A 14,583-nucleotide genomic window follows, 5' to 3' on the forward strand; every position below is an offset into this window, starting at 1 on the left:
ATTGTTGCAGTCAAACAGACTTAGCCTACCAAAATAAAAGCACTCATTATACAGAATGAGAACGATGTATATCCGCTTATTCGATTATAATTATTGATGAACAATGTGTTTGTCATATTAATGTTGTAGCTGGTGAAGGTGGAGCTAATTTGTTTATCACTTTATATTCTGCTGCGTATAGGTTGTGAATTTTGCCCCGCAGGGATCAATAAAGTTTTATCTAATCTGACCATATCTAATAGATAGAGTGCAGTAAAAAAGTTCAATATGTAAGTATACATGCCTCTGAACTGTAAAGTACTTCATTACTTGGGTTAATATTTGCTGACTTTTAATGGTGAAACCCAGAAATAAAATGTTTCACTGACTTTCAGTTCTCAACTACTGAAAGAAGGAGGCCTGAATCTAACTCATATAAATCTATCACACATCAAACATAATCCACTGACTATAAATCTCCAGTTTTATTGTTCTATTCTCATATTAAAAACCCAATTTCACCAGATTACACATGAGTCCTTTATGGGTGCATTCATTGAGAATCTGAAATCAAGAGCACAATCTGCAGTGAAACACCAAAGTGGCAGCCTCAACCTGAGTCAGTCAGAGCTGTGGGCCTGTGTTATATTAAACGGCTGTTACATTTGAACAGAAGCGAGTTTCCAGTGGCTCATTAAACGTCTTCTTGTGACTCCTAATCACAGATTATGGCCCATTGCTATGAACCGTTAAACCAAAGAGCGACTCCCCTCTTGGACTGTTTGAAGGATTTTTAGATGACCCGCAGGAAGAGGAGAAATCATCACAATAAAAACACAAAAATTAGAACAGCCAGAAAAAACAGAGATAGAAAATAATGTGTAATTTATTATATAATCCCTTTAAATGTCTGGTCATGGCTCAGATTTATTTGGGGACTCTTTGAGGGGTCCCGGCTCTCAGGTTAGAAACATTTCTGTATCCCTGATTTGTGTTTATTTATTTATTTATTTATTATTAATACAGGTGAAACAATCCATGTATCACACAAGACAAAACACAACAAAATAATAACGTAATAAGATAATACAAGATATAATTTACAGAAAAAGAAGAAAAAAGACAATTGGAGAAAAGGGCAGGAGCACATAAAAATATAAATAACTAAAAACACAAAAGGTTAACAGGATGTATTCAATAAATCAAATAAATAAGTGTTGTGTTGATCAATTTCTTCCAATAAACCTTTAACGCGTGTAAAAAAAAAAAAAAAAAAAAAACAACCTTGGATGACGTCGACGGATTAACATCTCGCTTTCGTATTCACTCTTTGGCCGCTTTTTTGGCGCTGACACCGCGCATGCTCCGTGTGTCTCCTTCATTGTGCCCTGTATAGACGCTGCTAAGCTAAGCTAGCTGTCAACCCACTGAGCAGCATCACGCCAGGGACTCTGCAGGCTCCCTTCAAACACCTTTCACCACCGGTAAGGAGAACAACAACGGGGGTGGGGGCAAAGAAAGAAGCGAAATAATCTCAAATATGAGCTTTATAAAACGATAAATTACCTTAAATTAACTGCAGCTTTTTAAATATCGGTGCGTTTCTCTCCAAGGTTAGCCACATGTAGCATGTGGAGCGACTTAGCCGGGGCTGTTATGTAATGATGTTCAGCCTGGTAATGCACAGGTTTAATCCTTTGGCATGATGCAAAGCTGGGAGCTAAATGCTAACCTTTAGCAAACTTCCACCAGCTGAGACACACACACACACACACACACACACACACACACACACACCCTCCTCTTCCTCTGGCCCATCTGCTGTCCTTTGTCCCTGATCAGAGCTGCAGCAGCAACCATTACCTGTTGGGTTGTCCATGCACTGAACACATCTCCACTGTCTCTCTGAGTCTGTCCCATCATCATCATCATCATCATCATCATCATCATCAGGATGAAGGCCCTTTTGTATCCAGAGCCTTTTGTTCTGCCAGCTGCTGTATTTCTGCTCACATATGGAGGTTTAAATTCATTCTTTTTTTAATGGTTGCTGCTCTCTCTCTCTCTTCCCCCCCATCCTGTAGCTTCTAGGTTCAGCCGGATGCAGAGCTCATGTGCTGTTAGCTTCCCAGCTGCCTCTAAAGGGAACAGCCTGTTCCCTTTCTGCTGGAGCTCACTGGGAGGCCGTGGCTGCTTCATTATATGACAGTTACGGCATTGTTTGGGTGTATGACGAGACCCCATTGACTCTGATTTTTGTTAGCTTCTGTCTGCCTCAGTGGCAAGAAGACTAAAATCTCCAAGGGCTGCACGGTGTGGTAGAAAATGATTAGTTTGGGGATCACGATTTCAATTTTTACTGAAAAAAAACTATTAAGAATCAGGATGATGTGACATTTATTGGATTGGATAAGATTTTTAGACCTTATTGGGATAATATTTAGATGAATTGTGCAGCCGTACTCTCTCCCCTGATGATTAGAGCCTTTACTTTATTTCTAGATCAACTGAAACTGTGTCCTTCGTCTTGCTTTATAATTAGTTCATTGACTTAAACCGAGAGAATCCAGAAGGCACTGATGACATGACTGACTTTATCTTCTCCAGCACACAATGGCTGTCCCTCCTTCATACTCAGACCTGGGCAAGGCCGCCAAGGATATATTCAGCAAGGGCTATGGTGAGTACAGTTTTAGCCCAAAGAGAGTAAATTATTAACCGTGAGGAATTCCTGAAGCACGGTAGATTGATGGAAACGTTTTAATGTCGGTGGCGGTGGGGCAATCTGCGATATGTAGCTTTAAAGGAGGTTTGTAATGTTTGAAAAGGCACCCAAAACTGTTTCTGGTAGGAGTCGGCAAAATGGATTAAAGTCTCCATCTCTCTGTATTACAATATCTCTCTATATATTAGGGTATCGTACATTTTACTCACAATTTTTTGATGAGTAATGGCTCAAATATCCAGACATGAATGTGTTTTTACTAGTTACTTTATCACATCGATGCAGAAGTTATATCCAGTATCATTCAAATATCGGCATAAATCAGTTCTGCTCATTGATTTAAACCTCGGCCACGATGACCTGGTACACCGAGAGACAGCTAATAGAGCAACGATAAGTCGATTAATCCAACAGAAATATTAATTAGCAACTCTGATCTCTCTGTGATTGGTCTTCTGTGTTTAAGCACACGTGTGACGACATGTTGACACGAGATTTTGTCTTCAGATTTTTGCCCAAAATGCCCAGACTTTATGCTAAGCTAACAATCTTTTGGCTCCAACTTCATATTGAATGGAGCGATATTCAGAATATTGTCTTTAGTGATATGTTCTGATTTAAACTCACGATCATGCACACACAGGTAGAAGGATCCCAGGAGACAGCAGCTCTTAACAGCACAGAATCCTCCACCACGTTTATACCATATTAAATACCATCCATCAGAAACATGCAGCTACAAAACAAAGAAAAACAGAATGAATATATTCATACAGATGGAGGGATGATATGATTTTTTAAACAGAAATGAGATAAAAGACAAATTATGACTGAAAGACAAAAATCTAAGACGTATATTTTCTCTGATTTTCTTCATCAAATTATAGAATCGTTTTTATTTCTGAGGTAAATTATGCAAAACACTGCATATTTCATTATCTTTTTTAAAGGAAAACTGATGTTTTTGACCCCGATACCACGATTGATTTTCATTTCATAAATTCCTATAAAAGGACTCGGAGAATCTTCCCATTTATGTTAAAATTTTAATAACTCAATGGCTCTAACGCTCTGAAACAAGTTCATGCAGCCAGTTTCTGAAGCACGATGCAGTGCGAGTCTTCAAGGTCTTGAGAATATGTTTTTAATCCAAATATTCCTTTTTAAATCTTGTTGTATTTAATGTCTTTGCTTTTGAAACCCACCAGGCTTTGGTGTCGTGAAGCTGGACCTAAAGACCAAATCACAAAGTGGAGTGGTAAGTACATTAATTATTCATTCTTTCCTTTAATAACCTGTTGTCATTATCCTGATGCTGTCTGCCGTCGGTCCATCTCCCTCTCGCCTCCCCCTCCTAACGCTCCCCCATACGTCCTGACTGACCTGAACCCTGTAACCCGGAGCTTGAAGGTTTTCTAGGTTGACGAGCAGCGCCGACGCCGACCTGCTTTGGGCTGAACCTGCGCTCTGTTCTAGAGAAACACGACATGTTTTTGTTTTAGAGGCCTGTCTGTCTGTCTCTCTCTACCTGCCTTTTCCCTAACCGCTGCTCTGTCTCCATCGCTGCTGCCGTCTGTACCGGACTGCTCGCGCTCTAATGTAGATGGTAAGATCGGAGTCAGAGCTGACAGCTGTGTGTTCACATAACGACCACCACCACCACGTTCACGCTCATTCGCACATTGTTGTTGTTTGTTTTTGTTTCTTTTATTTGTCTTTGTGATAATCATTCACACAGCATGAATATTAATGTCTTTTAACTGTTATTTGCTTTCCATGTTTTCTCACGTCACTTAATCTGAATTTAAATTATCAGTATATCTGCAAGTAATTATAATAATGAATCAGTTAATCATTTGGTTTATAAAGCGTCAGATAATAGTGAAAAATAGACGGTATTTCCTAAAGCTCAAAGTGACGTCTTAACTATAACTTACTTTTTCATAATAAATTAGGCAGATTTAATCATATTTAAACTGCTGTTTATACACAGTGTACACTGGAACACATTTCCCTTTTTACAGCCTCCCAATAAAATAAGCTTTTTAGACAGATACAGGCAGGCCTGCATGATTTGAGATTGGGTAGGGATAGGAAGGTCAGGTCAGAGTGGAGCAGGTCGTGACTTCACCATCCTGTCGGAAACAAAAATGCGAACAGTACGCCGTCGGTTTGGGGCTAATAAATGACGTGATATCGGATCAGAGACTTTTCTTCTAGAAGCATAATGAGGTTAATACAGGGTGAAATATATCTACAATCATTTTACAGATACAGTCTGAACTTTGGTGATCCTTTGCCTTCCTGTGGCGCCACCATGAGGTTGATTTAGGCTAAGATAGGCTGAAACACGTTCATGATCCTCAGAGGATGTAAGTGTAAAAACTTTTCCTCCTCAGCTGTACACATTTAGTATTGATTAGTTAATGTTAGCACGCTAAAACAACACAGTGAACGTGGTAAACATGATACCTGCTGAACATCTACAGGCTGGCACTGTCATTGTAAGCATGTTGGCATCGCTGCAGACTCTTATTGACTCTTTTCTCTGCATGTATCACACGTAGTGCTCGCCTCATGAATTATGTGTTCGCCAATAAGACGGGGTGTCGCCTCTTCTGCAGCAATTAAATTAAAAGGAGGATCTTGTGCTGGTCTGCGAGGAGAGAGAGAGAGAGAGAGAGAGCTCCTCTTCCTCCTGTGTGTGCGTCTGCTTGTCTCTGTGGTTAGAGACAACTGACAAATATGTGGAATAAGTACGTTAAGTTAATGATACTGTTTCTAATAGATATAGTGGACAGGCAGGTTTTAATATTTCATCATGTGGGGGAGAAACCGAACAGGGTTGTTAGGCAAAGGGAGGAATATTTAATCATTAACGGGATTCAGATCATTTAGTTTATTATTTATAAGATTTCTAATGGATTATCAGTGTGCTCTCTTGCTAGATTCACTTGGTTAACATTTCCCCAACGTTAGTCCCGTTAACAGACATTAAGTTATCATCAGTTAAACAGATAGAAATAAAGTCTGTGGTTGGTCGAGTGCTATAAAATAGACTTTCTATACTTTAGTGACGTTGTTTAAGCTTTTTAAAGCGGATGACCTTCATATATTTCCACATTTCTTATAATACTGTAAAACCTCTAATAATAGCCCGGGAGTTTATTTGCTTAAATCACTGAACCCCCCTGCCTTTATTGGGGACAGGCCTCTATTTGGGACAGGCCTTTAATTCCTTTAGCACTAAACTAAACTAACTGCTGCTGCACTTGAGATTTATTCAGCAATTCTGACAACTAACATGATGATTATGATGCTTCAGAGGTTTATTTCCTTCTCTCTTGTTGAATTAACGTTATACTTTGTTGTTGATAGTTTTCGTAAAATATAGTGAAAGATTGAATTGTGGAGAATCTATAACTGATCTAATGATGTGCAGCATGTGCATATTAACAGAAGTTTAAACATTTATATTTGTGTAGGAGATTGAAACGACTTAAAACTCGTCGGTGGGTTTAAAGAGGTTTTATACATCAAGATAATTTATAAAATCCAGACCAGGCCTCTATTGAGACCTGCGTTTTTTTTTAAACTTAGCCACCCGGCTTTTAAAAGAGACCTGCATCTATTAGGGACCCTGCTTTTATTGGAAGTTTTACGGTAGTCTTCTTAGTTTCTCTGTCATTTAGTGGTGCTGATATTTCTGTTGTTAGTGTCTCCTTAAGTTGGATTTAGATCTACTGCGTTTCAGGTATTTGAGTAACTAACACGTTGCTGTCAGAGCCGGAGAGCTCTCCAATTCAATTATTAATTTCTGTATGAATGAATCATTAATTGCAGGAGGGTCCGAGTTGTGATTTTCTTTTTAAACTACATATTTTAGGGCGTTTTTCTAACCTTTTATCAGAGAGACGCGATAGAGAGACGACAGGAAACGAGAGGAGAGAGAACGACACGCAACAAAGGTCTCGTTTCAGTTCCTCTGGTTCCACATGAGCCTTTCACTTTTTGATTTTGAGGATTCAGTTTATTTCTACACATCACAGGGTAGAGCGGGTTTTATTATAAAGAACAGCAACAAAGCAATGTGATTTTATAATAAAACATTTTGTCCTCTAGTATTTAGACACTCAGTCATTCTCTGTAGTGCAGCAGATTTCCTTTCAGCTTTAATTTGAGGGTTTATATCCAGATACAGAGAATATTTTAGGAATTGTCGCCCTGTCATTGTCGTCCTGCTGTCCCCAAATTGCCGACTGTCTCCTAAACCCTCTTGTTTACTCATTCACTACTCTTTATATAACAGACGGTCAATAGTTTACTCAGTAGTGAGCATAGACGGTGTAATGAAACATGGACGTTGTCATTCTAAAGTCACTCGCAGGTTTTTGAAGAACTGTTGTGAAGCTGTAAACATTTTAATTCCTAAACAAACCCTTAATTCATCGAGTGAGATAAGAAAATGGCTGCAATGGCTGTTGCGCAACGTTAGCTAACTGACAGACTCAGGTTGTTATTGTCAGTGTCTGACAGCATTATGGAAAGGATCCCTACAGAGATAGACCTTTAGTTTAACCACAAACAGCCGTAATATCACTATCACTGTCCACCAGACTCCAGAGACAAAAACGCTCATTTTTACCTCACAGATCTTTGTAACTTCATTCAAATACTTACAACCATCCTGTGTTACGTCAGCTGTTCAGAGTCTCTGTAGAAAACAAAAAGAAAGTGAGCGTGTTCTGACTTTATGTGAATTAATACCAAAAAAATGACTAAAAGCCGCCGTATGAAAAGTTCTCCATTTCTATTTTTTGCTTTGTAACTATACTATAAGACCTTAAAATCCCAACAGCAGTATTTAAACCCACCACAGTGTGTTCTTCTGTCCATTTTCTGTCCCTCACGTGTGTGTCAACTGGTGTCTTGCATGGATTAATGTCCGGGATTGTCTGGTGTCCACAGTGTTGTATGGCTCTGATTTTCATTTATATTTAATAAGTTGGTTCTCAGTCGTAGTCTGCACAGTTTGTCCTTCTAATCTTTAACGTTTCTGTCTAATTTTATTTGCTAATTTTCTTTGAATATTCTGTGATAATCTACACACACACACTCTCTCTCTTATTTGCTGTGTGTGACTGACTTTGTTACGCTAATGGTTTGTCCTGCTGTGGCTGTCAGGAGTTCAACACATCTGGCTCCAGTAACACAGACACGGGGAAGGCCACAGGGAACCTGGAGACCAAATACAAGATGAAGGAGCTGGGCCTGACCTTCAACCAGAAGTGGAACACAGACAACACGCTGGCTACTGAAGTCACCGTGGAGGACCAGGTACGTGTGTTTGTGTGTGTGGTAACATCCAGTGTTCAAACTGGGTTTTGCAACTGATAAAGTAACATTGTTCAAGTCTTACTTACTGGTGTGTGTTTAAATAGACTGTTGACTTAAAGTTTTGCTTTACCTACAGCTGACTGAGGGACTGAAGGTTGCCTTGGATACGTCTTTTGTACCAAACACGGGGTGAGACTGTTTGTTTGTATGAATCAGTGATACCTTTATGGGGGGATAAATTATGTAAGTTTAAACAGTGGGTCAGGCTCTGCTCTGGTATAATAATAGCTGCTTTTTTCCTCACTTCTCTGAGTGACCCGAGGAGTTAAATGACTCACTTCTTTTTAAATCGCATTTATTCTTTAAATACTTCACTGGCCGGGTGTCTGCAGGCTTCTTAAAGGGTTTATTAACAGTTAATAAATCAATTTAGCAACAATTAAAGCCCTTAAAGTTAAGTTTTTGGACAACAGTGGAGCTTATATAAGATATCAGGCTTTGATACACACACAGTACTTGGTTTTGGTCTTTTTATGGGATTTGCTGACAATAAGAAAAACACCTGAACATCACTTTAACCCTGTAAACCCATTTTTCAGTAAGAAGAGCGGCAAGCTGAAGACGGGCTACAAGCGCGACTACGTGAACCTGGGCTGTGACGTTGACTTCGAGGGTCCCATCATCCACGCTGCCGCCGTGCTGGGCTACGAGGGCTGGCTGGCCGGCTACCAGATGGCCTTTCGACACGGCCAAGTCCAAACTGGCCCAGAACAACTTCGCCCTCGGATACAGGGCCGGGGACTTCCAGCTGCACACCAACGTGTGAGTACGCCAGTGCGTCCTGGAGGGAAAAAAACGTTTTTTGTATTGGAGTTAATGGAGATTAATCATCAGTTCCCTTTCCCCCCATTTCATTAACATATCTTAAACCTTTAAACCATCAAATTACCATCTGCAAACAAATTAAAGTATTGGTTCTGCAGGGTTTGGTCCCGACATACTGAAACTATCTGTGTGCACGAGCTTCTCTGAACCAGCATCTTCTTCGCTCTCCCTCTCAGTAACGACGGGACCGAGTTCGGCGGCTCCATCTACCAGAAGGTGAACGACGAGCTGGAGACAGCGGTCACTCTGGCCTGGACCGCCGGCAGTAACAACACTCGCTTCGGCATCGCTGCCAAATACAAGCTGGACAAAGACGCCTCTCTGTCTGTAAGTGCTCCGGTTGATTTAATATTTATTATCATTTATCTGCACGGCCTCAAATCGTATTGATTATACTGCCACAACTACAAACTATTTGTGCCAGGATGGCCTTAAAATATGTCTTAATATGTCTTTAAAAGTCTTGAATTTAACCTGTTTTTGTTTGATATCTTATCCTGTTTGACCCCTGCAGGCCAAAGTGAACAATGCCAGTCTGATCGGAGTAGGCTACACCCAGAGTCTTCGGCCAGGTAGGCTCCGATCCAAAACGCCGTCGTTCTCATCCACTTCATCTTCAAACAAAAGTCTTTACTAAGAATCTTTGGCCCCATTAAAACCTTTTCACAAACTTCTGAGAACAACTTTTACTAAAGAACTACTAAAAGTTAACCTCGTTGCTTTGAATAGCATCGAGTAAATGAATCTCTTCACGTCGTCTCCAGGGATTGGTTGAAACGAAATACTGAATAGATTGATGTCACAGATTTTAATCAGGAAACAAAGTATTATATCTGCCATCAAACATCGTCTGCATGACTGAACACACTGTAAACATCCAGCATTACTCAGCCTTTAATCTACCACACAAATGAATAAGACAATGTGGTAAAAAAAAACGGTATTAAAACATCTTAAACTTCTCTTAAATATTTCCGTGTTCCATAGATGGCGCATTATGAATGTATAATGTTTTGTGTGTGATTTGAGTGTCAGGAGATGTTATAGGAGGCAGAAACCAGACGCTGGTGGAGTTTGGGTCTGCAGCTAGAGTAGCAGGAAGCTCGATCACGTAAAATAGTAAAGTCAGTTTTAGCGAAACTATCTACGAGTGGATTTCCTGGTCACTTTAATTCATTATATCATGAATTATTGTTATAGATACTGCTGGGAAATACGGAAACACAACCCATTAATATCCACAATGACTGTTACAGCACTTTAAGTACTCACTAAGCTAAACACAAATCCATTCATCGTTAGTATGAGACTACAGCACACTTTTTACATCCTCCTTTTACTCGTTAGTCACCACGGGTTGCTTTTTTATTTTCCAGGAAAACTCCTCTAGAACAAACAGGTTAGGGTTGATGACAGTTACAGTAAAAGACATTTTATAATGTATTCCTATAGGATACAATGAGTGACTGACTGCTACACAATGATACACAAATGGCTTAATATAGAGTTAGTTATATCAAATGATGCCACTGCATTCAGAAATATGTGCTCTGATCCAGTTTAAATCGGATATTTAACATTTTAAATTAATGTTAAACTTGTTTTTCTGTTTTTTTTTAAAAAGATAATCCACTTGGTTTACCAGTTAAAGGTCCAGTATGTAATGTTTAGAATACAGGAACTGGTTTCTCAGTTTAGCACTAAATCCTTCACACTGGACCTTTTAATGCACTGATTCTCCTTTTCTATTCTTGAGTAAACAGATTACCCCCCAACAAAGGGACGTATTTTATAACAGTAACGGTAGAGAACAACTGGAACTGTACAGTGGACACAAACAGTGGACACAGTAACTTCAGGAAGTTTGTGTAAAACAAGAGTTTTGGATGAATTTTGAGCAGATTATTTCCTGTTAATATCGATCTTCTTTGTCTGTATTATGTATTTTTGTTTAGTTTTTAACAGTCATACATACATAATAGGCTTCTTCTGACACATTCAGTGTTTGAAATGCTGATAATAAAGCCTATGTGTATTTTGTGTAAGTTTCCCTCCACCTCTTAAAATCAAGAAGGCTTCACGACCCCCCCTGTGGGGTTGGGAACCACTGCTTTAAGTCATGATAACTATACGGCATTAAACATTTAGATTGTGTCCTGTGTATCCACATCGACACTTTTCACCTCTAACAGAAAAAGGTTCTGTACAAGGAGTTTTTAACTGGTTATAAACAGTCTCAGTTTGATACCACCTTTGTCCACAGGGGCCGCCAGAGTCAACAAGTTGCTTTAACGTACTGAATATAATCATTAATGGGTAGAACAGTCTAACATCCATCCTGGTGAGCTCTGCAGAAACCCTGTTTTGTGTGTCTGCAGGTGTTAAGGTGACTCTCTCAGCCCTGATCGACGGCAAGAACTTCAACGCCGGAGGACACAAAGTCGGCATGGGCTTCGAGCTGGAGGCATAAAGCGGGAGAACTCAGACCCACCAACAACAAAAAAAGCTCCTCCGCCCTCCCCCCTCCTCACACACAGGTCACCACCATCACGTAGCTTCTTCTCTCTGGACTCACCCCCCTCCCCCCCCCCGGTTCACTCTTGTTCATGAGCATTTCTGACAGTAATAGTCGAGTCTCTGCATCATGCTTTAACACCCCTGAGAGGAGTCGTGAGGTTGCGTGTTGATCCTGAAACTGGCAGCGCGTAGTTTCTGGATTATTACCGTTTTTATGGTTACTGAAGTGACACTATTTATTGCCCCCCCCCCTCTGTAGCTCTCGGATGAAGTAGTCGTCGGTGTAAACGTGTAGCTCATTAAAAGCTTCTGTAATCAGCTGTTCCTAAAAGCATGTCAGAATGAAAACGTGGATGTGGAGCTGAAGGCTTATTTGCTTGGTTAAAAAAAAAAAAAAAATGGTGCTGAGTGTCTGTTTTGTTTCGGCTGTGTTGTTGCAATCTGTGGACTATTAAATCCATATACATGTTTTGATACAACACATTTCGCGAACATATGACTGGATGACGAACCGGTGGTTTGAAGGTTACGTAAAGACTCCTGCATTGTCTGACTGAAGGATATTAAACACTGTTAGCTTTACAGGAACAACGTTCGGTGCAGATTGCTCCTTTGTGACTTCTCATTTCTTCGGTAGGTGAAATCAATGTAGTGGAATCTTCTGGTTAGATTACGTAGTTTAGTTTTTGCATTTCTACAATATTGTTTTCATCTATCTGCCTCAGCACGGCGGTCACAAAGAAAGTGAGGGACGTCTTTGCGTCTGCACCGTCTCGTAGGTATCTCAGCTGCTCAGCGGCGCCGGGCGTCTTTAACTTTGACGGCCAGCTGTTTCCTCATGTTGCTCGGGGACTGTGGTCTTTGCTGTTAGTGCTCTCTCTCTCGTTACAAACAACCTACACTCCTCAGATCTGTACAGAAATATACAGTTGATTGTCCTCCGAGTGATTCCAGTCGACACGCTTAATAGGATTATTTAAGAGGTTGTTGTGTCCCTCACGACTAGCTGACTAGTTTTTTTTTTTTTGGTAATCATGCATCAAAATGTGTTTTTTTTTTTCTTCTTCCATCTAATTGTGTTGTCATGATTATAAAAGGCTCATTTTTCTTTGTCACTTAGACACAGTACCTCATTTTTTTTTCCAATGTCAATTAAGGGAATTCTAATAATAAAAAAATAAATAAAAACAATGTGAATGTTGGCATTATTTCTCATCCAAGTACGGTGTAAGAAACAAGTCGTGAACACATTTAAATATCGTTTATATGATCTTTCAAGCAAACACCTGATGAATGAATCTTAATTGCTTTGAATATTTAAGGAGATGTTAGAACAGAGTTTTGTTATAAACACTTTAAGACTCTTTAGCGGTTAAATGCAGCACAAATACTTTAGTAGTTTTTACAGGTATCAGTACTTTTTATTTTTCTGACAATTTTCTTTACTTTTAGCTCCTCCTAGCTGTACTTTCTACTCCTGAAAGTCTCAAAACAACCTTGTTACTATAGTTTTAAATGCATTTGAGGGGGATTATACATTTTTATGTAATTGCATTCTCGATGGATGAAACAGACGAGTCGGTAGAAATGTCCTTCACAGAAACAAAGAGTACTTTTCACTTTTACTTGAGTGAAGAATCAGTACTTCTACTTTTGCAGGAGTATTTATTTCTTTTAAGTACCGTAAGTATTCAATAAAGAGTCAAAGCAGGATTTTTTAGATTATTTCTTTGGATGTATAAAACCTTTTAAAACTAGTGCTGTTAGTTAAACGCGTTATTAGCGGCGTTAACATAAACCCATTTTAACGGCGTCAATTTTTTTATCGTGAGATTAACGTTCTTTTTGGCCTAGCACACTTTGTAGGTTTTTTTTCACATGCTGTTGCAACAACTAGTAACGTTAGAAAAACTACAACACCACCCCGGATCTAGCTAGACCGGAAACAAAACAACAGTTTAAGACTTGTTTAAGAGTAGCAGACGTTACGTTTTGAGTGGATGGCGAGCGCGAGACGCCGAAATGGATGCCAATAATATTCTGAATGGAAAGTTTCCTTTTAAAAAAGTTGCCATTGTGTGTGAGATTATTTGTGACTCCAACTGAGAATGTCAGTGTGAAATTGAACACGACAGTATATGCTAATGTTGTTTTCAATAAAAACATTGGCACAAAGCAAGCTGATCAACTTTTCCATGTTGATAAGAGCATTAAAATGAGAAAACATAATGGGACAAAAAGAAATCAAGGAACATTTAGAATAGATAAAAATGTGCGATTAATTGCGAGTTAACTATGACATTAATGCCATTAAATAATTGAATCGTTTGACAGCACTATTTAAAACCCATCGGGGTTGACGGTATTTTCCATTTTTGTTGAGCATGAACTAAAGGCCTGTCCCAAATTAAAGGCATGTTGAGTTCAGGGGGCTGTTATTGAAGTTTTACAGTTTCTATACTTCAACTTGAGTGATGAATGTGTACTTTATCACGACTGCCAGCTAGTTGCTGCTAACCGCTGTTTGCAGGCGGCGTACGGTGGCTTTTTACTGCTTTCTTTGGGCCTGAAAATGGCACGATGAGGGCGGTGAGCTGAAACTCGCCATAAAGCTCTGTGAGCTTCAGACGATAATTATCCTTTGATCATTTCATAAAAAACATGAACTCAGTGTCCACTTACTGGCCTTTTCTGTAGCTCAAGGGTCTTCCTTTGCTCAGTTGTTGACTTAAAAAATCTCCATCTGAGTAGAAAAAGAGTAACTGGACCCCAAGTTGAAACATTTTGGGAAATAGCCCCCGAGTTTGATGAGAATTGATGCTAATGTCTGCTTGCTAAACATGAAACTATAGACAACATAAAGACTGGAAACAACTCAAAGTTAACAAAAGCTGCCTACCTGCTCCCTAAAAGCTCACTGATTAACTCATTTCTTGTTTATTTAACCTGCACAGAAACAGAAGTGTAGAAATGACTCCTGGTTTACGAGCAGGTTAATATGTGCGGGACTATTTCTTCTTCCTGGTGCAGAGACTTCCTGAACTGATTCCCTTCTTTTTCCAGTCTTATTGCAAAGCTAAGCTAAACAGCGCTTCATATTGCAAACTAAATAATAATAAAACCCATATAAAATCTCACAG

General features: G+C 39.5%; 1 protein-coding gene across 1 annotated transcript; it reads left to right on the forward strand.

Annotated features, from left to right (window-relative positions):
• The first annotated feature begins 1,360 nt into the window (after positions 1-1,360).
• zgc:56235 (Voltage-dependent anion-selective channel protein 2-like) lies at positions 1,361-12,634 on the forward strand. The gene is given in 10 exon segments (XM_051411821.1): positions 1,361-1,463; positions 2,587-2,659; positions 3,913-3,962; positions 7,889-8,041; positions 8,178-8,230; positions 8,641-8,779; positions 8,781-8,863; positions 9,103-9,253; positions 9,441-9,498; positions 11,305-12,634. Coding segments are annotated over 9 exon segments (846 nt in total). The 5' UTR covers positions 1,361-1,463; positions 2,587-2,592; the 3' UTR covers positions 11,397-12,634.
• The last annotated feature ends 1,949 nt before the right edge of the window (positions 12,635-14,583 follow it).

Source organism: Dicentrarchus labrax, unplaced genomic scaffold (genome assembly GCF_905237075.1).
Source record: "Dicentrarchus labrax unplaced genomic scaffold, dlabrax2021, whole genome shotgun sequence".
Lineage (NCBI taxonomy): Eukaryota > Metazoa > Chordata > Actinopteri > Moronidae > Dicentrarchus > Dicentrarchus labrax.